A 24,631-nucleotide genomic window follows, 5' to 3' on the forward strand; every position below is an offset into this window, starting at 1 on the left:
ACAAAATCAACACTTATTCCGAAAAAAGTAAAAAATTTCCGGAAAAATATTTATTTCTGAATTTTTTATTAAAATATTAAATCAACACTTATTCCGAAAAAAGTAAAAAAAAATCCGAAAAATAACCCCCAAATATTTATTTTTCCGGTTTTTTTTACTTTTTTCGGAATAAGTGTTGATTTTATATTTTAATAAAAATTCTTAAATAAATCATTTTTCCGAATTTTTTTTACTTTTTTCGGAATAAGTGTTGATTTTGTATTTTAATAAAAATTTATGAAATAAATAATTTTCCCGGGAAGTTTTTACTTTTTGGAATAAGTGTTGATTTTGTATTTTAATAAAAAATTTCGAAAAAAGATTTTTTCCGAAAAAATAATTTTGCCATGCTGGATTGCTCAGGTGGATGGTCATGTAAGCAAATTTAACCCAGTTGGACTGTCATGTCACATTCAATGGCAAGACTAACAGTTTAAGGGCATTTATAGTCTAGGGATATTTTTGGTACCAAAAACAAACGGATAACATTTTTGAGTTATTTCATGTAGTTCAAGCGCATTTTTTGGCCCTTTTCCCTCTTTTATGATTTGAGTATATTTTACTCAATTATAACTAGTATTAACATAAAAAATCATATGGATTTCATAGGAATCGCAAAGGTTCTTCAAGAAACCCCAATTTCTCCAAAGCTAGGGGTTTTCTACTACAAGGTAATTCTACTGCTCCCTCTTCAATTATGGAGTTCAAATGATGTTATTAAGTGTATCTGGGTATTGCAAATGTGATTAGAACATAGTATTATGAGATGTAACCCAAAAAGTGGGCTTGTGAAAGAGATGATGAATAATAACTTAAAGCTAAGGAATAACTCGGGTAATTGTTCTAATGGATCGTGAATACCATGTTTGGGTACTTTACTTATGGGAGTAATCGGGCACTGATTTTGTGATTTGCTGTAAAAATTTCAAAACTTCATTGTTGGTCCTTAGAAAACTGTGTTGAAGGATTCTTGTTGATACAGTAAAATTCCTTTTTAACTCTTTGTCCATGATTACAAAAATGAGAACTAGTACAATCATAACTGACGTGATTAATGCGAAGTAAACTATTCATGTTATCCTTAATCCTCAATTAAATTTACTACGAGGGTGTCTTCTGAGAAGTAAGCTTGGTGAATGACCTTCTATTGGGGGTTTCTACTTGCAACTTATCTAAATATTAAAAATTATTGACTTTTTTTAGCCTCTCTATTCCTTTTGAATTTCACCAAAAAGATTGTTCTTCAAGAGATATCCAGAAACTCCAAGCTTATCATCAATAGCTAACAAATGATTTCCGGATTGGACCTTTTAGTCTGTTATTTGCTGATCAATTCGTAACGAAAGCTGGTTTCTTGAAAGATCTAATTAATTTTTTTGATGACCCAACTAACTTCCAACTCTAATGTACCAGCAAGAGCACGTGAAGACATGTATAAATATAAAAAGAGGTTTTCAAATGATTTCATGAACTTGATGGCGATTCGATGTGAAGGGTAGCCTTGGAGCAACGGTAAAGCCGTAAAGTTGTCTCCGTGTGATCTATAGGTCACGGATTCGAACCGTTAAATCAGCCATTGATGTTTGCATCAGGGTAGACAGCCTACATCACTCTATTGAGGTGCGGGCGTGCGGCCCTTCCCCGGACTCTTCGTAAACGCGAATGCTTCGTGCACCGGGCTGCCTTTTTTTTTTTTATGGCGATATCGATGTCAATTTGTTTCAATCTAGCAACAGACGTCCCACGGTTATAGGGCATCACGTTTTGTGGAGATTAGAGGCTCACAATTGATGCAGGAAGAAAGCCATTTAAGCTGATATATAAATGTAGTCCCCTATAACTCCAAATCTTTGAAATCTTCCCAATTATAAGGAAGTAAAGATAATTTCATGATCGAGAATCACTTTACAGGTTATATTATCTCATTAGCAGAGGTTCCTTCTCTATGAGTAGCAGATTTGGTTCAATAATTATGGGTTCAAATCCTTGTAGTTACTTAACTATCAATTTCTTTCTTTAATCAGTTCTAGTACAAACAATGAAGTTCCTAATTAAATAGTATTAGCACATGTCAATGGTCGAAAGAGCTACTATAAGTTATTGGATGTTAACATGGCTGAAGAGGTGGTGAAGATGCTTTTTCATGTGTTAGCATTTATTACCAGATCTTTAACATTTTTTCAATCTTTTTTTTTTTCTAACATGAAGCTTACATAACTAAGTTAATAATTGCTAGCATTATGTTCTAATTAATGTAGAACTGTTAGCATTAATATCTTCTAAATTATAAATTTAATCAGTTTCAATACGGATAGATCATCAATGGAGAAAACATCCTCCTCCTTTCTGCTATTAGCATTTTTGTTAATATCTCTTCACATTATAGCAACGTCATGCTTAGCCATGAATATAAGCACCGATCAATCTTCTTTTCTTGCCTTGAAATCCCACATCACTTCAGACCCTTATCAAATTCTCTCAACGAACTGGTCTTCTAATTCTACCTCAATTTGTAACTGGATTGGAATCACTTGTGGCTCACGCCATCAACGAGTTACTGTGCTGAATATTTCAGACATGGGCTTGACTGGTACCATCCCACCACAATTTGGCAACCTTTCTTTTCTTGTTTCACTTGATCTAAGCTACAACAATTTCCAAGGTGAACTTCCACCAGAGTTCACTCGTTTGCTAAGATTAAGAGCCATTGATCTTAGTTTCAACTTCTTGTCTGGACAAACTCCTCAGTTATTGGGTGATTTAGAAGACCTTCGAATGCTCTCTCTGGAAAACAATAGTTTCAGTGGGTTTATTCCTTCTTCTATCTCTAAGATGAAGAATCTTGAATTCTTGAATCTGAAGTACAACAATCTGGAAGGAAATATTCCTATAGAAATAGCAACTCTTCAGAGATTGAAACAGTTTTCCTTGGGATACAATAAACTCAACGGATCCAATGTGCTTTCCATGTCAATATCTCAAGTACACTAGAAATTTTGGATCTAAGAAATGCTGGTTTAACTGGTGATTTCCCTTCTGATTTATGTTGTCGCCTTCCCAGATTACAAAGGCTTGGACTTAGCTCCAATATGTTAAGCGGAGAGCTACCAAGAAGCATATCTGAATGCGCACAACTTCAAGTCCTATTGTTGTTTCAAAATAACATTGTTGGAACAATTCCAAGAGAAGTAGGTAACTTACTGCTGCTGCAATATTTGGATCTTGGACAAAACAGGTTAGAAGGTAAGTGTTCTTACCATTTTTCTTGGGAGTTTAACTTATACAATTAAACCTCTTTATAACATTATCCCTATATAACAGTCGTTCACTATAAAAGTCAAATTTTTTCCGGAACCAATTTTTATGTTATGGTATAATATTTGTCCTCTATAATAGCACTTCACTATAATAGCAAAAAAATATCGGAACAAACGAGGCTATTATAGAGAGGTTTATAACCTGTTTGGCCAAGCTTCTTAGCTTGGAGGCTGTAGCTAATAGTGTTAATTTTTCAAATAAATGCTTATTTTAGAAAGTTGAGGTGTTTGGTTAAACTTTATAAATTTTGCATTTATATTAATTAAAATTATAATATACTTTGCAATTTTATAATCTTTCATAGTGGACACTTAAAATTGTTTATCTAATTAAATACTATTAATCGTAACGGTCGAACTGCTCGCACAAGAAAATAAAATTAGTACAAGCAACTCATGGATTAATCACCTCATTCCACGAGGTCAAGTTCGAATTGGTCTATTATGACAACCAATATGTTGCTTAACTCTATGGATATATAAAAAAGTCTAATATATTTATAACAACAACAACAACAACCCAGTATAATCCCACAAGCGGGGTCTGGGGAGGGTAGTGTGTACGCAAACCTTACCCCTACCCTGGGGGTAGAGAGGTTGTTTCCGAATAGACCCTCGGCACAAGAAGATGAAATGCGACAACAGAAAACAACAAGGTCTAATATATTTATATGTATCAAATTTTCTCTTTATTTGATATATTAAATTAGTTTAAGACATCTGAAAATTTTATTAAGTTAGTTAATCTAATGAATGAGGATTTATTAGTATCAAGAACTCAATTTAACCAACAAACGATTGAAATTTAATCATTAAATTTAGTTTTGTCTGAAGTAGTACAAGCTTTAAAATTCCACTTCAAGAACAATGTTTAGTAAAATATGTACGAATTACTATACTTATTATTTGAAGAGATATTAAAATATTTTCACTTATGTTGGCCAATTGCGAATATAATATCATTATATATGGTTTTGTTTGATTTTCCATGAGTATTATTGTATAGAAGTTAAATTAAGTATATGATTTTGTTTAAGTGATATTTCTGTTTAACAATTTGGCAGGCACAATTCCAGATGAGATTGGTCATCTTCATAACTTGAAGGAATTGAGGATGGAACAAAACGCATTAACGGGGTCAATCCCTTTAATCATATTCAACATTTCATCACTTGAAGTTTTATCAATGTGGAACAACCAGCTTGAAGGACCTCTACCAAAAAAAGTTGGAAATTTGACTATGCTTAACATACTTGATCTTGCAAATAATACCTTGACAGGTATGGAAAAATATTTAATCCACGTCCATTTAAGAATTTTAGTTTTTTGGATACTTCTGCTTATAAAAGGGCAAAAGGAACAGCCCGGTGCATAAAGCACCCGCGTTCACGCAGGGTCCGGGGAAGGGCCGCACCCCAAGGGGTGTGATGTAGGCACCGTACCCTGATACAAGCATCAATGACTGATTTCACGCCTTGAACCCATGACCTATAGGTCACCCGGAGATAACTTGACCGTTGCTCCTAGGCTCCCCTTCTGCTTATCCTAATATTTATTTTGTTACAGGTGTAATTCCAGATGAAGTTGGTAATCTTCAAGAGTTGGTTGGCCTTACATTGTATCTCAATAACTTTAGTGGATCTATCCCTATTGGTATCTCCAATATCTCAACCCTTAGAGCTATTTCCCTCACAAATAACCACATTTCAGGTAAACTTCCTTCCACTATAGGCAAAGGGTTACCTAATGTTGAAGGAATTTATCTATTTGAAAACAACATTAATGGTGTTTTACCTTGTTCCATCTCAAATTTGTCCAAGCTTGCTGTTCTCGAACTCGGTGGAAATGTTCAATTCCTGAGTCTTTAGGAAATTTAAGACAACTTGCAAGTCTCAACTTGTATGGTAACTCCTTCAAAAGTGACTTGAGCTTTATACGCCTTTGGCCAATTCAAAACACTTGTATAGATTGATATTGTCTTTCAATCCCCTAAATTCAATGCTTCCGAAATCCATTGGCAATCTTTCTTCTCTTCAAATGTTTGAGGCAATAGGTTGTAACCTCATGGGCCATCTTCCAAATGAAATTGGAAAATTGAGAAACTTATCTTCTTTGTTCCTGGAAGATAATGACTTGACTGGCGTTGTGCCAACGGCAATAACTTCTTTGAAAAAACTTCAACGGCTTTCACTTGGTGCAAACAGATTGATTGGTTCTTTCCCAAATGGTTTGTGTGAGCTATCCAACTTGGGTTTGCTAAATCTTTCACAAAATCAAATGTGGGGAAGTATTCCGAGTTGCTTAGGGGATGTGACTTCTCTAAGGGAGATTTATCTTGATTCCAATAACTTCACTTCTAACATACCTTCAAGTCTATGGAACCTCAAAGATACTTTGAAGCTGAACTTGTCTTCTAATTTCTTCAATGGGTCTCTACCACTAGAAATTGGAAATCTCAAGGATGCAATACTTTTGGATCTTTTCTGGAACCAAATCTCAGGCAACATTCCTAGTACAGTGGGAGGTCTACAAAAATTGATTCAATTATCATTGGCTCATAACAGAATTGAAGGATCTCTTCCTGCCACTATTGGGAAACTCGTAACTTTGGAAGCATTGGATCTTTCATATAACAATATGTCTGGTGTGATCCCAAAGTCATTAGAGGCACTTAAGCAACTAGGCTCCTTTAATGTCTCATTCAACAGGTTACACGGGTAAATTCCAAATGGAGGACCGTTTGTTGATCTCCCTTACCGGTCTTTCATGTCGAATGAAGGATTGTGTGGTAACCGTCAAAAGCATGTCCCAGCTTGTCCTTCTAATTTAAAGAAAAGAAGACTGATATGGATTGTAGTTGCCTCGTCAGTTATCTCTGTAATAGCGCTTGCTTCAGCAATAGTTTTCATGTTGATGAGACGTCGGGGTAAAACAGTCAATGCTGAAGATGAGTGGTTGCCCGAAGTAGCACCACAAAGAATTTCTTACTACGAACTTCAAAGAGCAACTCAGGGCTTTGATGGAAATACCTTGCTAGGTAGTGGAAGTTTTGGTTCTGTTTATAAAGGGACATTGGCAGATGGAATGATAGTAGTTGTTAAAGTTTTCAATGTGCAGATGGAAGGTACATTTCAAACATTTGATAGAGAATGTGAAATCTTGCGTAATCTTCGTCACAGAAATCTCACTAAGATCATTAGCAGCTGTTGTAACTTGGATTTTAAAGCATTGATACTTGAGTACATGCCAAATGAGAGTTTAGACAAGTTGCTATATTCTCGAGATTATTGTTTAAATATAATGCAAAGATTGAATATCATGGTCGATGTTGCATCTGCTCTGGAATATCTCCATCATGGTTATTCAGTACCGGTTATTCACTGTGATTTGAAGCCTAGCAATGTCTTACTTGACAACGACATGGTTGGACACCTGAGTGACTTTGGCATTGCGAAACTTTTAACTAAGGAAGAATCTATTGCTCACACTACAACCTTTGCAACAATTGGTTACATTGCTCCAGGTGAATTCTTTATTTAACTTTGTAACAATGTAATTGATTAATGCAACAACAACAACAGACCTAGTGAAATCCCACAAGTTGGGCCTGGGAAAGGTAGTGTGTATGCAGTCTTACCCCTACCTTGTGAAGGTAGAAAGGTGTTTCCGATAGACCATCGGCTCAGAAATTCAAATACACAACATAGTCGAAAAGAGATACAATAATGGAATGTAATTGATTAACGCGTTATAAGTTTATTTGCTGACATATTTTTTATTTTTTTATTTTTTAGAGTATGGTTTGGAAGGCCTTGTATCCAAGACGTCTGATGTTTATAGTTATGATATCATGCTGCTGGAAGTTTTTACCAAGAAGAAACCTAATGATGAAATGTTCACTGGAGATTTGAATTTGAGAAGCTGCGTGCATAATTCGCTTCCTGATGAGTTGCATCAAATCATAGATACTGACTTACTAACATTGGATGAACAAAACTTAAGTCAAAAGCTACAATGTCTGACATCTATCATGGAGTTAGCCATGAATTGCACAGCTAATATTCCAGGTGAAAGGATGAACATGACTGATGTTGTAGCAGCATTGAAAAAGATCAAACAGCAGCTTTCTTCCTATTATTGAACGACTAAACGACGTAACATCAGGTACTTTCCATATTCCTGTGGGGAAAAAAGGCTATAAAAGTTCAGTAGCATTTAACCATCAGTAATTGTTTCCTCCAGTGTCATTGCAGGAGATTGTGTGACTATTTGAAGTTAGAAGGATGGAAGCTACAACTTTGTAGAGTACTCTACAAACATCACAGCCATGTTTGTAGAGTTGTCCAGGTGGCCAGCATTGTGTCCAAAAATTATTACATTCCGTAGTTTTTCTATCAAATGTAGTTTCTAAGATATCCCCATACTGCATCATTAGCAAACATCAGAGGAACTACCAAAATTCTTGGTTTGTCAAAAGAGCTTCACCTTTACCCCTTCTTTAGCTAGGAGGTCGGTCACCCGGTTCTGCTCTCTGTAACTATGGCTGATGACTGGGTTCCCCAGTCGAGCCATCAATAACCTGCATTCAAAAATAATGGGTTTATAAGGCAAGTGTCCTGATTTCGACATATTAATAACTTCCATAGAATCCGTGTTAATGTGTAGTGGAGTCAAGTTCAGTTCCACTGCAATCTTAAGACCCTGAAACAACAACAACCACCCAGTATAATTTCACAAGTGGGGTCTGGGGAGGGTAGTGTGTACGCAGACCTTACCCCTACCCTGGGGTAGAGAGGCTGTTTCCGATAGACCCTCGGCTCCCTCCCTCCAAGAACTCTTCACCTTGCTCTTGGGTGACTCGAACTCACAACAAGTATTTAATTCAGCCGGTTATTCATGAAGCCTACTACCCAATCACCTTTATTCTGAAAAGAGATTAGTTCCTTGTAGTTACTTATCTAAAGTCACGGTTTTACCTTCTTTTGGCCTTAAGGGGTCGTTTGGTATGCGGACTAAATTATCTCGGGATTATACTCCCTAGATTAATTTATCTCACCTGGGAGATGGGATAATATAATCCCAAATTTGATGGGATAAGGTGGGATATCCTGTATTAAGACTGGGATAAAATTTATACCATGTTTGGTTGGCGATATAAATTTACAGGATAAATTTATGCCGTCAATCAAATATGGTATAAATTTAATCTCACATCTTATCCCACCTTGTCTCGCATACCAAAACGACCTCTAAGAATATAAGGTGAAGGACAACATGAGTAAAACAACGTCTATAGCTACTGATAAATGTATATTCAATAAGAAAACTGTGAAGACTAATACAGACTATGAGTTCATGCAAATTAAGAACTCATAAACTTAAAATCCTGGCTCAGCATTTGATTGAGATGAGACTCTCTATAATGTATAAACACAAAAGCTAGCTTGTGAGACAGTATAATCCAAAATTTTATAAAGAGACAAAAAATACATCGCTCATATAATGTGGGCACTTAACTGATGGTACTTATATTCATATATTTTTACTTTCACATTATAAATAAATATGCAATACATTGGCTCATTTATATATTGAACCATTCAAAACACTCTTATGGTACCATATCACCCTTCTTTTTTTGTTGATAAAATCAGTCCAATTTAATTTTCACTTCATCTTCATATATTCCATCATTGTGACACTGACTTTGAATTCTCATGCATTGTAGCTGCTTTATGTTACATGTACCTTGCTCTTCCTTTCTCAGTATTTCACGTGAAAGCGGTGGCGTAGCTAGAAATATCGCAAAATCATTTGAAAGTACGTAATTGCTTGAGCAACTTTTTATAACCATCATTTGAAAAAACATTTTAGAGAAAAAATGTTAGACCGGAAGAATAACGTGTTTTGATTATTGTATTTTATTTTTGTAAGTGTTTTTTTTCAATTGAATACGATTTTATTTGCTCAAAAAAATCATTCAAGTCATTTCTTCAAGTGTTTTTAATTTGTTTTTAAGCGAGGTGGACGGACAGGCAAGATAAGTTAATCGAACAGTTATTTTATGTCCACAAAAAAATAAAAATTAAACTCAAGAAAATTAATAAACTTAACTTATATGCACTAAGATTTTTAAAATGTTGTACTTAATTAGATCGCATATATGATAGTTATAGATAAATTTTTATAGTAAGTATTATTTAATAAAGTGATGAAAATTATAGCTAATCTATTACCACAAATTAAAAATTTAAATTCTATGATAGCGTAATAATTTTAATACTAACTTTTGTTAAGGGGACGTTTGGTTTGCTGTATAGGATAAAATAATCATTGTATAAATTATACATTTTTTATTTCTTTGTTTGGTTACTGTTTTCTTTCCTGATATAAGTAATTCTTGTATAAGCTTATACATGAGCCATTATATTATTTTATACCACCTCCATGTGGGAAAAGCAAAATATGGAGTAATTATACATAGAGATAATCAAATTGACAAAATCACCCTTCTCTTGAAATCTTTTCCCTAATACCCTTGGGCATTTGTCTTTCTTTAAGGACCATGGTTATAATCAAAGATAAAAATCTACCCAACTTAAAATCAAGGCTGAATACATATTATATACATAAACATCTAAAGTTGTCACGGTTTTTTATTTAGACACCTTAAATAAAACTTGTCTTGTTAAACAACTGTAGTAGGCCTAAAATGTTTCAATCAGATACATTCATGATGATAGTGTGAGTTGTAACTATAGAGTGCTTGTGTTCATAGTCAACTAATGCTTTAGGAGTACTTTTGACTCGTAAATATATGTTCACTCACTTTCATCTATTAATTACTCTACAACAACAATAACATATCAGTAATATCACACACTGTGGGGTCTATGAAGGGTACGCAGATCTTACCCCTACCTTGTGAGGATAGAGAGGTTGTTTCCAATAGACCCTCGGCTCAGGAAAATATAAGCACCGCATTAATAAAAATATAGACAAGAAGGGACAGTACCAAAAAACCATATAAAAGTAAAATAAAAATAACAAGACACTAAGGTGATCAACAATGAAAGACAACAACGGTTAGTCATAAAAACCTACTACCAACAGAAAGCGAGACTGCGTGCCAATACTACTATTATGAACACCCTAGACTGCGCCATGTCTTGCCTGGTCACCTCTCCCCACCTTTTCTTTGGGCTACCTCTACCTCTTCGTAGACCCTCCAATGTCAACCTCTCGCCTCTCACTAGTGTGTCTGTGGTCCTCCTCCTCACATGACTAAACCACCTAAGCCGCGTTTCCCGCATCTTGTCCTCAATAGGGGACACACCCACCTTATCATGAATAACCTAATTTATGATCCTATCTAACCTGGTGTGCCCACACATCCATCTCAACATCCTCATCTCTGTTACCTTCATCTTTTGGACATGAGAGATCTTGATTGGCCAACACTCAGCCCCATACAATATCGTTGGTCTGACCACCACTCTGTAGAACTTACCCTTAAGTTTCGGCGGCACCTTCTTGTCACACAAAACACTGGAAACGAGTCTCCATTTCATCCATCTCGCCCCAATACGATGTGTGACATCTTTATTAATCTCCCCACCCCCTGAACAATAGACCCAAGGTACTTAAAACTCCCTGTCCTAGGAATGACCTGCGAGTCCGGCCTCACCTCCCCTTCCCCTCCTTGAGTTTCGCCACTGAACTTACACTCCAAGTATTCTGTCTTAGTCTTGCTCAACTTGAAACCTTTAGATTCCAGGGTCTGCCTCCATATGTCTAATTGTGCGTTCACACCATCTCGCATCTCGTCAATCAGTATAATATCATCTGCAAATAATATGCACCACGACACCTCCCCTTGGATGTAGCGCGTCAGTACATCCATCATCATAGCAAACAAAAAAGGGCTGAGTGCCGACCTCTGATGCAACCCCATCATAACCGAAAAATAGTCTGAGTCCCCACCCACCGTCCTCACTCGGATTTTTACTCCATCATACATGTCCTTAATCAGCCTAACATAGGCAACAAGTACACCTCTAGCCTCTAAACATCTCTACAAAATCTCCCTCGGAACTTTATCGTACGCATTTTCTAAGTCGATGAACACCATATGCAAGTCATTCTTTCTCTTCCTAACAAGGTGGATGACTTCTGTAGTCGAACGCCCTGGCATAAATCCAAACTGGTTCTCGAAAATAGACACACTCCTCCTCACCCTTAGCTCTACCACTCTCTCCCAGACTTTCATAGTATGGCTAAGCAGCTTGATACCCCAATAGTTATTATAATTTTGGATATAATCCTTTTTCTTGTATACAGGAACCATCGTGCTCCACCACCACTCGTCGGGCATCTTCTTCGTTCTAAAAATGACATTAAAAAAAGTAGGAGACATGATAGAATTATTATGTAAAAAATTAAGGTAAAGGATAAAATATATTTATTTAATAATAAGGAAGGGCAAGATGAGAAAAAAAAATAAGATAACAACACGACCATACCAAATTAGTCGTTACATAAAATGACACTTTTCATCGTTATGTAACGACATATTTAACGATACGATACAATAAAATTTAAGTAACAATCAAAATAAATATTGTATCTAAAGTAACAATAAAGTACAATACAATACAATACAATAATAACCATCCAAACAAGTTGTTAACCAGTAGATGTATAATATGTGTATAACCGTATATAATTAGTGTATAAATTGTGTAGTAAAAATATAAGCAGTAAATCCGACCAGCTATTTGGGTAACAATCCCAATAAATAACTACTACTCAATGAGTTATCCGGAGCACAAAACTGACCCGAGTAAGAACCCGTTTCTTGAGGCCCATTAGCCCAAAAGTATTTCTCCGAAACGTATATAGCCGTTATTATACGTTAACATTCAACCAGAAACTCAAATCCTTCTCTCTGAATTCTCACTGAAGAAATTCTAACGCGCTCTCTTCTCTCAGAAATTGCACTGCGGAAAACGCCATTAACACTATTCTTTCTCTCTTTCATTGTTTCTCAATTTTGCGTTTTCCCCTTTTCTTGTATTCACTTTTGTAGTAATCGTTTGAGTATCCAAAGATTTTAATTGGCTGGGTCTGTATCTATGGATGCAGGGAGTAGATACAACAACAAGTTTCGCCGTCCTCTCTTTACTCCGATATCTCACAAGAAAACTTCTCGAGAGAATGTATGATTTCTATTTCCCTGTATATATATACGGTTTCTTGAGTTTGTGTCATGATTTCTTCGCTCATTAAATTGGGTTCGATAAACCCAACTAATTTAGGGTTTTGGGCGTCGTTGATAATTGATTGATAATTAATTGATATTTTTTCTTGGCTCGTTAATTGCAGTGAATTAGTGTATCCTTTTTGATTTTTGTTTTTGGGTTTTGTGCGTTTTGCTTAATTTGTGTGCAACTTGGAATTCCTCTTACATTTTTTCCCCTGTAATTACGTGGATTTTCTTTTTTTATTTTGTTTATTATCATGCAATCTTAATTATTGAACATATTTTCTTGCGATCTGGTTTTGCTACATATTTTCCAGTTTTTCCTGTTATGCATCTTAAATTGTATGTCAATGTTGTTAACTGATCACTTCTACTTTTGTTTAATAATTGTTTTCGGATGTTTTTACATTTTTATTTAGAGAAAGAAGTTAAGAGTATGGGGTTTATGGAAGATGAAGAAATTCTTTTGGACTAAAATTTATTCCTAAAATGTCAATCAAACTTAGGAAATTGAAATAGGAAAATAGGAAAAGGTTATGTTTTTGCTTTGAGCTTTCATCCATCAAAATAGGGAAAAAAATGGTGTTAGGTGTTTTAACATGTACAGATGAAGTTTCAGCTCTTTGCGTCACGTAATCCTGTTTTATGTGGTATTCTAATGATTATTCTCATTGTTTTTATAATGTCAGCATTATGTTGTGTTTTGCTTTTTATATGAAATTTGCTGTTAGGTTGGATTCTAAATGCTAAGTTTTTTTGTGAAATGCAGTTGGACAGGTTCATTCCCAACCGTTCTGCGATGGATTTCGACTATGCACATTACATGCTCAGTGGTGGAAAGGTTAAAAAGGAAAATTCTGGAGTAAACTCTGCATCTAAAGAAGCCTACACAAAACAGTTAGCAGAAATTTTTAACATGAATAGAACAAGGATCCTTGCTTTTAAGAATAAGCCTCCTCCTTCAGCTGAGAGAGTTTCTAAATCTCCATCACCTATTCAACAGTCAAAGACCACTAAAAAGAGGAGATTCATTCCCCAAGTGAGTATTTCTTTCTTCCCCTTTTTAACTACTCCCTCCATCCCAAAAAGGATAATACTTTTTGGATTTTGAGAGTAAACGAATTGTTCTTTCACCACGACTTTTTCATATACCTTTTAAATATTTGAATTGTTAATTGTTGTGACTTATAGTACTTTATATGTAGTTTCCAAATATATAAATTTTATTTAGAAAAACTTAAAGATTCTATGTCCGAATTCCTGGTCAAAGTTAAGAAGTTTGATTCTCGAAATCCGCAAAAGTATAATCCTTTTTTGGAGGAGGGAGTATCATGTTAGTGTAAATTAAATGCTTTTTTTCTTGGCTTTTGTTCCTAACTTAGAGAAGTCCTTTGATTGTTAACAGACTGCTGAGAGGACGCTGGACGCTCCTGATATCCTGGATGATTTTTATCTCAATTTGTTAGATTGGGGATGCAGTAACATTGTCGCCATTGCCCTAGGAAATTCTGTATATCTGTGGGACGCTTCTGATGGTTCTGTTACTGAGCTTCTCTCGGTTAGTGATGATTTAGGGCCAGTTACTGGTGTCAGCTGGGCACCAGATGGAAGACATCTTGCATTGGGCTTGAATAATTCCCATGTTCAGCTGTGGGACTCCCGTTCCAGCCGGTTGGTGAGTAGATTCTTTCGTCTTCTCTCTCCATAGTCTAATTAGCATACAGCAAATTACTTCTCTTCCTTATTAGAAGTCTAATATCTTTTCTTTATAAACAGCTGAGGACTTTAACGGGACACAACTTAAGAGTTGGCTCTCTTGATTGGAATGGCCACATACTGACAACTGGAAGCATGGACACTATGATCATCAACAATGATGTACGTATAAGATCCCACGTCGTTGGAACATACAGGGGGCACAATCAGGAGATATGCGGATTGAAGTGGTCTGCTTCGGGCCAGCAATTGGCTAGTGGAGGGAACGACAATTTGGTCCATGTATGGAGTCTATCTATGGGGTCACTGAACTCTACACGCCAATGGATTCATCGTATGACGGACCACACAGCTGCTGTGAAAGCTATTTCCTGGTGTCCTTTCCAGAGTAACATGGTCGCCTCGGGTGGTGGTGTTGGCGATGAGTGCATTAAGTTTTGGAACACCAACACCGGGGCGTGCTTGAACTCTGTGGATACAGGTTCACAAGTCTGTTTGTTGCTTTGGAACAAACACGAACGCGAGCTTTTGAGTTCTCATGGCTTTACTGATAACCAGCTGACAGTGTGGAAATATCCTTCGATGACAAAAGTTGCAGAACTTTTCGGTCACACATCAAGAGTTCTTCATATGGCTCAGGTATGATTGGTTAATGCAAATGCTATGTCACGTTCATTTATGCTTATGTTTCTTTGTGCTTCACAGTTTACTGACTTTTTGTGTAATATATTTCAGAGTCCAGATGGCTATACTGTCGCGACTGCAGCAGCTGATGAGACACTAAGATTTTGGAATATTTTTGGGAATCCTGAAGAGACTAAGCCTGTACCAAAGAGAAAACTAGAACCATTCTTTGACTTGGCTCAGATTAGATAAAACTATTAGGTATGTGATAACTGTTGGAATGTAGTCACTGAGGATAACTATTGGCACATTTTTATCTTGCACCATTCCGGTAACAAAGCTGCTTGGAGTGACAAGGGAAGAATCGGTGAAGTCCAGACGTGAAAGTAGCTTGTTTATACTTTGATGGATGTGGTTACCAAGTGGTGTAATGACATTTGATGTATTGCAAAAATAGTGTTCAGATTCTACTTGAACGAACCTTCTCTAGATGAGTTTTGGCAAATGTATAGTAAGACTGTATAAAAGTTAGTTTTGGGACCTTTATAGTATGTCATTATAATGTATTACCGTTAGTGTGATCTTCTGAAAGTTCATAAACTGAATTATGATAATTTTTGCATTTGATGTATTATCTTGTTTAGCAATAAATTGTTCAGAGTCTGCTTTGAGCAGACTTCTCTCTCTATTGCAAGTGTATTTTTGTTATATTGAATGTATAGACAGTTTGTGGGAACTTTTGAAGTATGTCATTTAATATTACCATCAGTTTGATTTTCTTATACTTTATTTTAATTCAATGAGTTGTGGATAACTTCTAAAATGAATCACGGAAGATAGCGAAAAAAATGGTGTGTAATTTTTATTTATTTATCTGAACAAAATTATTCAAAACTTGTGCTGAATCGAATCTCATCTTTTGACTTTTTCCTTATATGGCAAAAGTCAGAGTGAAATTCTAAATTCAAAAGCATACCTTTGTTAGAAGTGATCCCCGCCTTCCTTTTTTGATTAACCCGTTAGTTCATAGCTTTGCTGCTTTATTTCAGAGTCGAGTTACCACGCTCTTAAAAACTTAATTAACAAATATTCAATAAATTAAGCAAGACACACCAATTTGACCTGAGTATTACAATAATAACAATTACTACATCTTTATTCCAAACAAATCCGAGGTGGGATATATAGATACTAATTCTATCTATGTGAATTGCTATATTGTGGATTCCAAATCTAAAAAAAGAATAGAGTTGTAATAGAATGACAATCACTCCAAAATCTACAATTAGTATAATATAAAATAAATTCATACTAACATTGAACAACAATAACAACTCAGTATAAACTCACTAGTGAGATTTGAGGAGGGTAGTGCGTACGCAGGTTTTACCCCTATCTTGAGATAAAGAAACTGTTTTCGATAGAATATCGGTTCTCTCCCTTCAAGAAATCTCCACTATGCTCTTAGTTGTAATTCGAAAACCTTTTGTTTTCGTACTAACATTCGAAAGATAAAGAAAATTCAGATTAATTGTTGCATCAATTGGTCCCCCCTTACCCTTCCGACCTCAATAAAGAATAGAGTTGCAGTAGGATAACACCACCCCAAAATCTACAACCATAATACAAAATGAAATCATATTAACATTTGAAAGATAAAGAAAATACAGTAGTTGTTACATCAATTGGACCACAGCAAGACATGACAGAAATACCCCAAGCCCCCGCCCCCCTACCCCACACATCCTCCTTTATTCCCCCATGTCCCAATGCTTCCCTTAACCTCAACACTCATAAAAACTCTTCCTTTAACTTCCCCAAAATCCCCCTCCACTTCGGTCTTTCTCTGCTAAAACACAATGTCAACCTCAAAATCTCCATTTGACTAGTTCTAACTACCATATAATCAAACCCCACCTTAACAAAGTACACTATCAGTCTTCACTTTCTTTCCTCAAAAACTTTTATCTCTGTTCTTCTTGCAGGTTTTATCCAAACCCTAGATCTGTCTCCCTTTTAGGTAACCCCAACTACCTCTGCTCTCTACCAACACACACACACACAGAGTTATACACAAAACACACAGTTACGCAAAAAAGACTGATTTTTTAGGTAACCCCATCAACCTCTGCTCTCTACACAACACACCACTCACACAGTTACACCAAAAAGACTGTTCTTTTTCAATCTTAGCATGTAAATATAATTTTATTTGTATATTAACTGCTACTGTGTTCTTTTTCGGATGCAGCATTTTGTGGAGGGAAAAGGGTGTAAAATGAGTGGGACATCGACATCATTGGGGGTAGGGGTGGGAGGAGGTGGTGGGGAGGTGGGGGCGGTGGGATATGACTTTGGATTCCGACCACCATTTACGGCGGTGCAGTGGCAGGAGCTGGAGCATCAAGCAATGATATACAAGTACTTAGTGGCGGGGCTGCCCGTGCCACCGGACCTTGTAGTTCCAATTAGAAGGAGTTTTGATGCTATCTCTGCCAGGTTCTTTAATCATCCTAGTTGTATGTTCCTCTCTCTTTTCTCTTTCTTCAGTGTTTTAAGTGTTTTTTTTTTTTTTGGTTTGTTTTGTAGTTAATTGGTCAATGAGTATTCATATATAACCGACCTCAACTTGTTGCACTTGTTGGGATTGAGGCGTAGTTGTTATAGTTATTTGTAGTTAATTTGGTTAGTTTATTGTAGTTGAGAGCATATTATAGTGTTTAGTTGAGAGCATGTTATAGTGTTTGCATTTTATGAATTGGGAGATTATCATACTTTGATGGTGAAAATGGGAGCATGCAGATCTAGGAACATTGCTTCTCAACACTTTTTTTTTCCTTTTTATATTTTGGGTAAAAAAGATCTTTACTTGAGGTATGCGGTATGCCTGAGCCTTGGTGGTCAGAGTTATCCGGTACTTGTGTTAGTGGGGATAGCAGGAATGCTTTAGAATAGTAGAGGTGCACGCGAGTTGGCTGAGACTTTAGGAAAAAGAAAAAGAGAGACATTTGATTGTTGTTAAGGCAGTAGAATCATGAAAACCCAAGACTGTGTTTGATTCTAAAATCTGTGTTGAAAGTATATTATCCTTTCAGTTGTTGAAAATTATTTCTTATTCTGTAATGGGTAAAGGGTAAATAATGCCCCTAAACTAAACGAAACTTTGCCATCTGTCAAAACATGGCCTCAAAGCTATTCCCATCGTTACCAAATTGGGCCTAATATTGCCCTTTTCAAATAACGGACTTGGTTTTGTGTTAATTTTATATATAATTACCATTTTTAGTCCATTTTAATGTTGGGGGTGCGTAATTAAAACCCCCTTGCCACCTGTCCCCAATTAACATCCCGTGCCACCTTCAAGTTCAACCATAGACTAGTCGTTGGGGATTTTTCATTTTCACTACCACTGGTGTACCCCTATGAGTATTTTTAGCCCACCAGGCACCAGCTAATAGATGATGCCATTGTTGAGTTCTTGAAAAACCCAGATGAGAAAATTAGCCAAAAACGTCTTCCACATTGAAACTTTGACTATATTTTAGCTCAAATTAACTCAATGGGTTTGCCACAAAGTTTTCAAGATTGGCTAATTTCAACTCAAATCAACACAATGTGAACAAGCCAGACGGAAAATTTTTAAAGGGTTGTTGAGTTTAACTAGAATTTACCACCCTCAAAAGGCTATGACGAGTCTCCATAGCGGAGTCTCACAGGTGCTTTGACAATAACGCGAGGTGGAGTGGAGTGGCTCAACGCCGGGGGAGTTCGGGAGTATGAAGGGGATCGAGGCGTGTGTGGAGTTAGTGGTGGAGGGAGAAGTGTGAGACAAATATAGAAGGGTAATTATAGATAATGTGGAAGCCATTGTGGTGGAGTGTAAGAGGATGAGAGGAGATGATGGGAGAAAAGAGTGAAATAGCAAATGAGAAAATATGATTCATGGGGGGTAGGAACAAGAGGCAGGTGGGTTTTAATTAGTGACTGCATCAAAATGTGCTAGAAATATTAATTATATATATAATCAATACAAAACCAAGTTCATCGACCAAAAAGGGCAATATAGGCCCAATTTAGCAACGACAGGGATAGCTTTGAGACCAAGTTTTAATAGATGGCAAAGTTAAACCATTTCGCATAGTTCAAGGACATTTTTTACCCTTTGCCCTTTTATAATGGATTAGTCCTAGAAGAAGTTGTCATCATTTTTGTTAAAAGAAGATTTCTTTTGAGTAGGGTGAATGGGTTTGAGCTTTGAATTAGTCTACTATCTAGTGTAATCTAGCTGAGGATGCAGTTCGTGTCGGACCTAGGACATTGCACTAGGGGGTCAATGATCAACGGCAAGCAAGCGACAAAAGTAGAAAGAGCCAAGAGATGTTACATTTGTTGGTGGGTAATTAGGTTAACTTAGGGTAGTTGGCCATTTTATAATGTTTGCAGTAATGAATGGGAGGCGTACCAAACTTTGATGGTTAAATGGGTGCATGCAGATCTAGGAACATTGTCATTGCTTTCCTTTTTCTCATTTGGGTGGGAAAAAAACCTTTACTTGTTACGGTTGTATAATCATGAACAACCAAGCTTGTGTTTGATTCTAAAATCTTTGTTGGAAGTATGTTACCCATTCATCTTTTAAAATTTATTTCTTATTCTGTAACGGATTAGTCCTTGATGAAGTAAGTCATCATTTTGTCTTTTACAAAAGCTTGTTTGCGCAAGGGGGTCAACGATCTGTGACAAGAAAACAACAAAAGTAGAGAGAGCCGATAGATGTTGCATTTAAGCGGAGCAATTTACAAATTTAATTCTAGTTAGTTAAATATGCACAACTCTACACATAATTAACTTAACAAATTTAACTATTCATAATACGTGAGAGCTACCCAAGCAGCAAGTTATATATATATATATATATATATATATATATATCATTTGTTCACCTTTCGCCATGTCACTTCTCCCCCTTTATCCGGTCTTGGGACCGGCAATGTGAGCAAAGGTCACACACGCGGAGTTATAATAATTAATATATAGATGGTAATTTTGTTTATCGTTTGAATTATTCATAAATCAATTTATAATCTTTTACAAATTTAATTGTCATGACGCAGCCTCACGGCGAGCATAGAAGGAACTACTCTTCTGCCTTCTATTAAACACTTTTACTTTTCATGTTTTTCTTCATTAGTTTCCAACTTCTTATTTTTGTTAAAAACAATACATAAATATTTACAATTTATATAAATAACCTAGAAATAAAAAATAACAATTAAATGATAAAAGGGTACAACCCGTTGCACGAAGCATCCAACATTCACGTAGGATCCAGGTTAAGGCTGCACCCTAAGGGGTGTGATGTAGGCAGCCTACATGCTACCCTAATGCAAGCATCAATGGCTTATATAAGTCACATACGACAACTTTATCGTTGCTCCAAGACTGTTCTTCCAATTAAATGATAAAAAATTAGCTAGTTTATAAAATACATCAAATTTAAAAAACAACACATTATTCCTCGAACACGTCCTCTCTTTTTGAAAAAATTGGGCAAATCGCATTGTCTTGTTTAAAATGAAAAGATAAGTAATGCCCTGGATTTTGTGATTTGAACCCGCGATTTTAGCCGAATGGGCCTTCACCATTATACTAAATTCAATCATTTATATAAAAAAAATTCAATCATTTATATAAATAGTTAATTTTTTACGCCCGAAGGGCTTGCTTAAACATAGATCCAGCCATATTAGCATCTAATGGGTTATATCTTTGTGCTTCCTTTTGGCAATACAGCTAAGGTTGGCATGTTTTTTTGCCTTTCCAGAGGCTTATCCAGTGTTTGCCTTTTGGTTTATTTCAAAATGTGTAACTGTATTAAATTTTGATGTCTCTCATGGACTCTTATTGAGATTGTGCCTAAATGTCAATCCCTATTACCATAATTCCAGTCTCATGGAGTTTTGACTGCCGTTCAAATCTTGTAAAACAATTTTTTTTTGGCTAGAGAAATGTCTTTCTTTTTCATTTGGTGGTTAAGGGGGTTGTTAGGCAACTGTGCAGCTCATTGTATTTCACATGTGCAGTGAGTTATTGTTCTTATTATGGGAAGAAGTTTGACCCTGAGCCAGGAAGATGTAGAAGAACAGATGGAAAGAAATGGAGGTGCTCCAAAGATGCACATCCTGACTCCAAATATTGTGAGCGGCACATGCATCGAGGCCGTAACCGTTCAAGAAAGCCTGTGGAATCTCAATCTACTTCCCAGTCCTTGTCGACTACGATATCACACATGACTACTGGGAGCAGCAATAGAAATGGAAGTTTCCAAAGTAATAGTAGTGGAAACTTCCACAACATGCCATTATATTCCGTTACTAATTCAGATGGACTGAGTTATGGAAGCACTGCAACAAAGCTTCAAATGGAGCGTGTCTCTTATGGGATAAATAACAAGGAGTATAGGTACGTCCATTTTTTCCTCTATGGTTCCTATTCTCCTTAGATGCATTTTTCTCCTATACTGTCGTGCACCTTCATTATGCGATGTTATAAAGAGTTCTCAAGTGGTTGGCATGTCAGTTCCGTTACTTTGATCTAAATTCTCACACAGCTTTGCAGGAAATCTTGGTATTTGGTTGTATATATGTTTAATAGCATTTTTAGTGACAACTCTTCTGCTCCTATTTTTCTGCTGTTTTCTACTGCTGATGAAAGATAGAGTTGCTGGCTCAAATCTTTTACATTTGAAAGGTGCTAAATAGGACACGGGTGACTGTCGATACTTCTTTGTTTCCCAGTTATTTCAAACTTAAAACTGTCAAGTAGCGGACATATTCTCCTCTCTTATACACAGTTACGATCTTCCCTTCGTAAAATAATTTGAGGTCCAAATTTAATCTTACGTATGAAAGTGGAAATACTAGTGATTATCATGAGTACTTAAGGGTTATGTTGTGCGGACTCTCTAAAATCCTGCCACACCTGTGTCGGATCCTCCAAAATACACTACTTTGGAGGATCCGACATGCACTGGCGATATTTTCGTAGTCCAAGCAAAATAGCTTAAGGGGGCTATCACTAATCATGAAACTATCTCATCATCTGCTTCAACAATTTTAGCTCTTCAACTATGGCACAGTTAGAATCCTTTTTATATTTGTCAGGTTCTTACAAGGAGGACAAGATTTTATGCAAGAGGGCAAAGGATGACAACATTCCTCTGCTTACAATGCATCCCCTACTTAATACAAGCATGAAATTGTCTGTTGTCAATCTTATTATTTTAAAAAAAAGGAAGAAAGAAAGGAAACAAAAAATGTTGGTTGTCAATAGATCTCATTAATCTGAGGAAACTATATCTTGTTCTTTTCAGGCCCGTTCTTAAGACAATGTTTGCTCTTCACATTCATTTAGTAGTAGAGGGTTGGGTACCATTCAAAGTGCCACGTGTATTTTCTTATTACCGCTCCAGTTGATATGTCTGATATAGTGGTAATGTTGGTATTGCCTTTGGAGTAAATGGCATAAAATCCAGTTTCATGAAATGCTACACAGGTATCTCCATGGAATGGCTCCTGATGCTGATGGCTCGTCAGAAGTTTCCGCGAGTGTGAGTAGTCTAGGGATGGGTTCTAACACAGACAACATGTGGCGTCTAATGCCATCACAAGTTCCGTCAAAGCCCACAGTGAATCCGAAAAATGATTCCCAGTTGCTGGGTAGCTCACCTCATCCATTCGAGCCGGTAATTGATGCAACAATTGCAAAACAGCAACCCCAACATTGCTTCTTTGGCAATGACATAGGTTCACCTGGTAATTTTGCTAACGAAAAAGCCTTTAATGCTATTGAGTATCCCTTCCTTTTCCAAGTATTTTTACGAATACGCTTTTTTGATGTCGAATACAGTAAAGCAGGAGCCGCATCCAATGCGCTCGTTCTTTGACGAGTGGCCTACATCCAAAGAGTCATGGTCCAGTCTTGATGAGGAATCCGGCAAAAATAATTTCTCCACCACACAGCTCTCCATATCCATTCCAAATGCTCATTCTGGATTCTCTTCAATGAGTACACGTTCTCCCAAATGGTGAAATATTAGCATCTTTAGCTACCTCTTTGTCGCATTATAGTTGCAAGTAAGTGCTCCTCAGCAAGCTTATCATAACTCTTGCGCTTTTGTTATGTGCAGATGCTTAAGGAAGCTGCCACTGCGCTGCGCTAACTCTAAGGAGTTTCGGGTGCTACGCGGAGGAATGGTTGTCGTTGTGCTAAGTGACTTCTGTTTGTATGAGTTACATGCACTTTTTATATTACTGGTACATTTAGTCCTTGTATGTGTTTGTATTTGTGCTTCAAATTCAATACTCTTTTAGGCAAGTGCTACACAAGTTTGCCATAAAAAATAATGTATTTATTCAAGTCAGTTGCTGCCTTGCTGGGTGAGATGATCAGTTTGTGGGTTCTTGCTGTGAGAGATCAACCCATTTTATGGATGGAAACTATCTTATTAAGTCTGGTTAAGTTCATGTGCTTAGGTGCACTTGATGGATGTATCGAATAGTAGAAATGACACCAGGTAGCCACTCTAAAGGGCTGCTATTTAAGTAGCAAGTGCGTCTTGAATCAAATTTTTGGGATAAAAATGTCTTGAATTGTCCTGAAGTTAAAGATTTTTAGTTTAAAATTTTAGGACAAAACAAGTGCCGGCTTATCTCATTGCATTCTACTCTTGTTCATTAGTTTTATAAATTCAAATTCGTCAAACTACCTAAATTTTAAGCTTTGATATTGCATTTTATCTACTAAACTAACTTTTCAATCACTATTTTAATAATTTATTTCGAAATCACTGATATAGTGTTTGAATCAGATCACACCTTGACATGCTCATGTACCAAGATTTGAACATGAATATATCACCATAGTAATTCAGCAATCTATTTTTCCACATTAAAAAAGAGGAAATCAATGTACAAATCATCTTGCGTTCACAGTGAGTCTGGGCCCAACACCAAAGGGATACGATGTAAACAGTCCATCCTAATTCAAGTATTAGTGGTTGTTTCCATAGCTTGAACATATGAGCTATAAGTCGCACGAAGATAATTGTACCGTTGTTACAAAGTTCCCTTTCAATTGGAAAAAAGAGAAATCATAAATTCGAATTCATGATGCTCTGTAAGGGTGGCAAGTGGACCGGTTCGGGACCGGGACCGCGGTTCAAATGGGCCAAACAGGCTAAGTGGGTCGGGACTGGTTGGACCGGTATATGTGGACCTGGGCCGGTCTCGTGGGTCGGTTCTTGGCTTTGGCATGTTTAGGTCCCAATGGTCATTTTTTTAAAAAATAAAATAAAAAATGGCTATTTAGAAAATAGCCGTTGGGTAGCCCAAAAATAGTCGTTGGCTATTTTGAAAATAGCCATTTAACCCCTCTAACTTTATTTTAACCCCAAACTTTTTATAATTACACTTTTTTCTATTTTCAACTATAAATACCTCCCCATTCTTTTATTTTTCTTACAAAATCAATATCAATCTATCACAATCTGTCAATTTTACCATAATATTGCACCCGGTGAACAATTAGACCATGAATTAATGAATGTTCTTTATTCTAATAATTATAATACTATTGATGAAAATGATGATGAGGAAATTGATCTTGATGAAAC

The 24,631-nt window shown here is 36.3% G+C and overlaps 3 protein-coding genes across 3 annotated transcripts; all 3 read left to right on the plus strand.

Moving 5' to 3' along the window:
• Window positions 1-2,616: 2,616 nt before the first annotated feature.
• On the plus strand, window positions 2,617-7,984 carry LOC107797696 (uncharacterized). Its single transcript, XM_075231403.1, is given in 8 exon segments — window positions 2,617-3,008; window positions 3,101-3,282; window positions 4,421-4,636; window positions 4,923-5,201; window positions 5,204-5,287; window positions 5,290-6,879; window positions 7,151-7,520; window positions 7,599-7,984. Coding segments are annotated over 7 exon segments (3,090 nt in total). The 3' UTR covers window positions 7,498-7,520; window positions 7,599-7,984.
• Window positions 7,985-12,281: 4,297 nt separating this feature from the next.
• Window positions 12,282-15,558, plus strand: LOC107797697 (cell division cycle 20.1, cofactor of APC complex-like). Its single transcript, XM_016620607.2, has 5 exons — window positions 12,282-12,574; window positions 13,388-13,657; window positions 14,024-14,293; window positions 14,395-14,973; window positions 15,070-15,558. Exons 1-5 carry the CDS (start codon window positions 12,491-12,493, stop codon window positions 15,208-15,210), a joined length of 1,344 nt encoding a protein of 447 aa, XP_016476093.1. The 5' UTR covers window positions 12,282-12,490; the 3' UTR covers window positions 15,211-15,558.
• Window positions 15,559-16,723: 1,165 nt separating this feature from the next.
• On the plus strand, window positions 16,724-23,478 carry LOC107799160 (growth-regulating factor 4). Its single transcript, XM_075230594.1, has 6 exons — window positions 16,724-17,070; window positions 17,210-17,477; window positions 21,042-21,420; window positions 22,513-22,772; window positions 22,867-23,044; window positions 23,147-23,478. Coding segments are annotated over exons 2-6 (1,059 nt in total). The 5' UTR covers window positions 16,724-17,070; window positions 17,210-17,236; the 3' UTR covers window positions 23,148-23,478.
• The last annotated feature ends 1,153 nt before the right edge of the window (window positions 23,479-24,631 follow it).

The sequence above is a fragment of the Nicotiana tabacum genome, chromosome 15 (assembly GCF_000715075.1).
Source record: "Nicotiana tabacum cultivar K326 chromosome 15, ASM71507v2, whole genome shotgun sequence".
Classification (NCBI taxonomy): Eukaryota; Viridiplantae; Streptophyta; class Magnoliopsida; order Solanales; family Solanaceae; genus Nicotiana; species Nicotiana tabacum.

What these genes read in the sequence shown, in the direction of transcription:
- LOC107797697 (XM_016620607.2), top strand. Translation starts at nt 12,491, where the DNA reads ATGGATGCAGGGAGTAGATACAACAACAAGTTTCGCCGTCCTCTCTTT. An exon ending in AGAAAACTTCTCGAGAGAAT is followed by an intron (nt 12,575 to 13,387) that starts GTATGATTTCTA and finishes TGTGAAATGCAG; the next exon opens with TTGGACAGGTTCATTCCCAA. An exon ending in AGAGGAGATTCATTCCCCAA is followed by an intron (nt 13,658 to 14,023) that starts GTGAGTATTTCT and finishes GATTGTTAACAG; the next exon opens with ACTGCTGAGAGGACGCTGGA.
- LOC107799160 (XM_075230594.1), top strand. Translation starts at nt 17,237, where the DNA reads ATGAGTGGGACATCGACATCATTGGGGGTAGGGGTGGGAGGAGGTGGT. An exon ending in GTTCTTTAATCATCCTAGTT is followed by an intron (nt 17,478 to 21,041) that starts GTATGTTCCTCT and finishes TCACATGTGCAG; the next exon opens with TGAGTTATTGTTCTTATTAT. An exon ending in CAATGACATAGGTTCACCTG is followed by an intron (nt 22,773 to 22,866) that starts GTAATTTTGCTA and finishes TGTCGAATACAG; the next exon opens with TAAAGCAGGAGCCGCATCCA.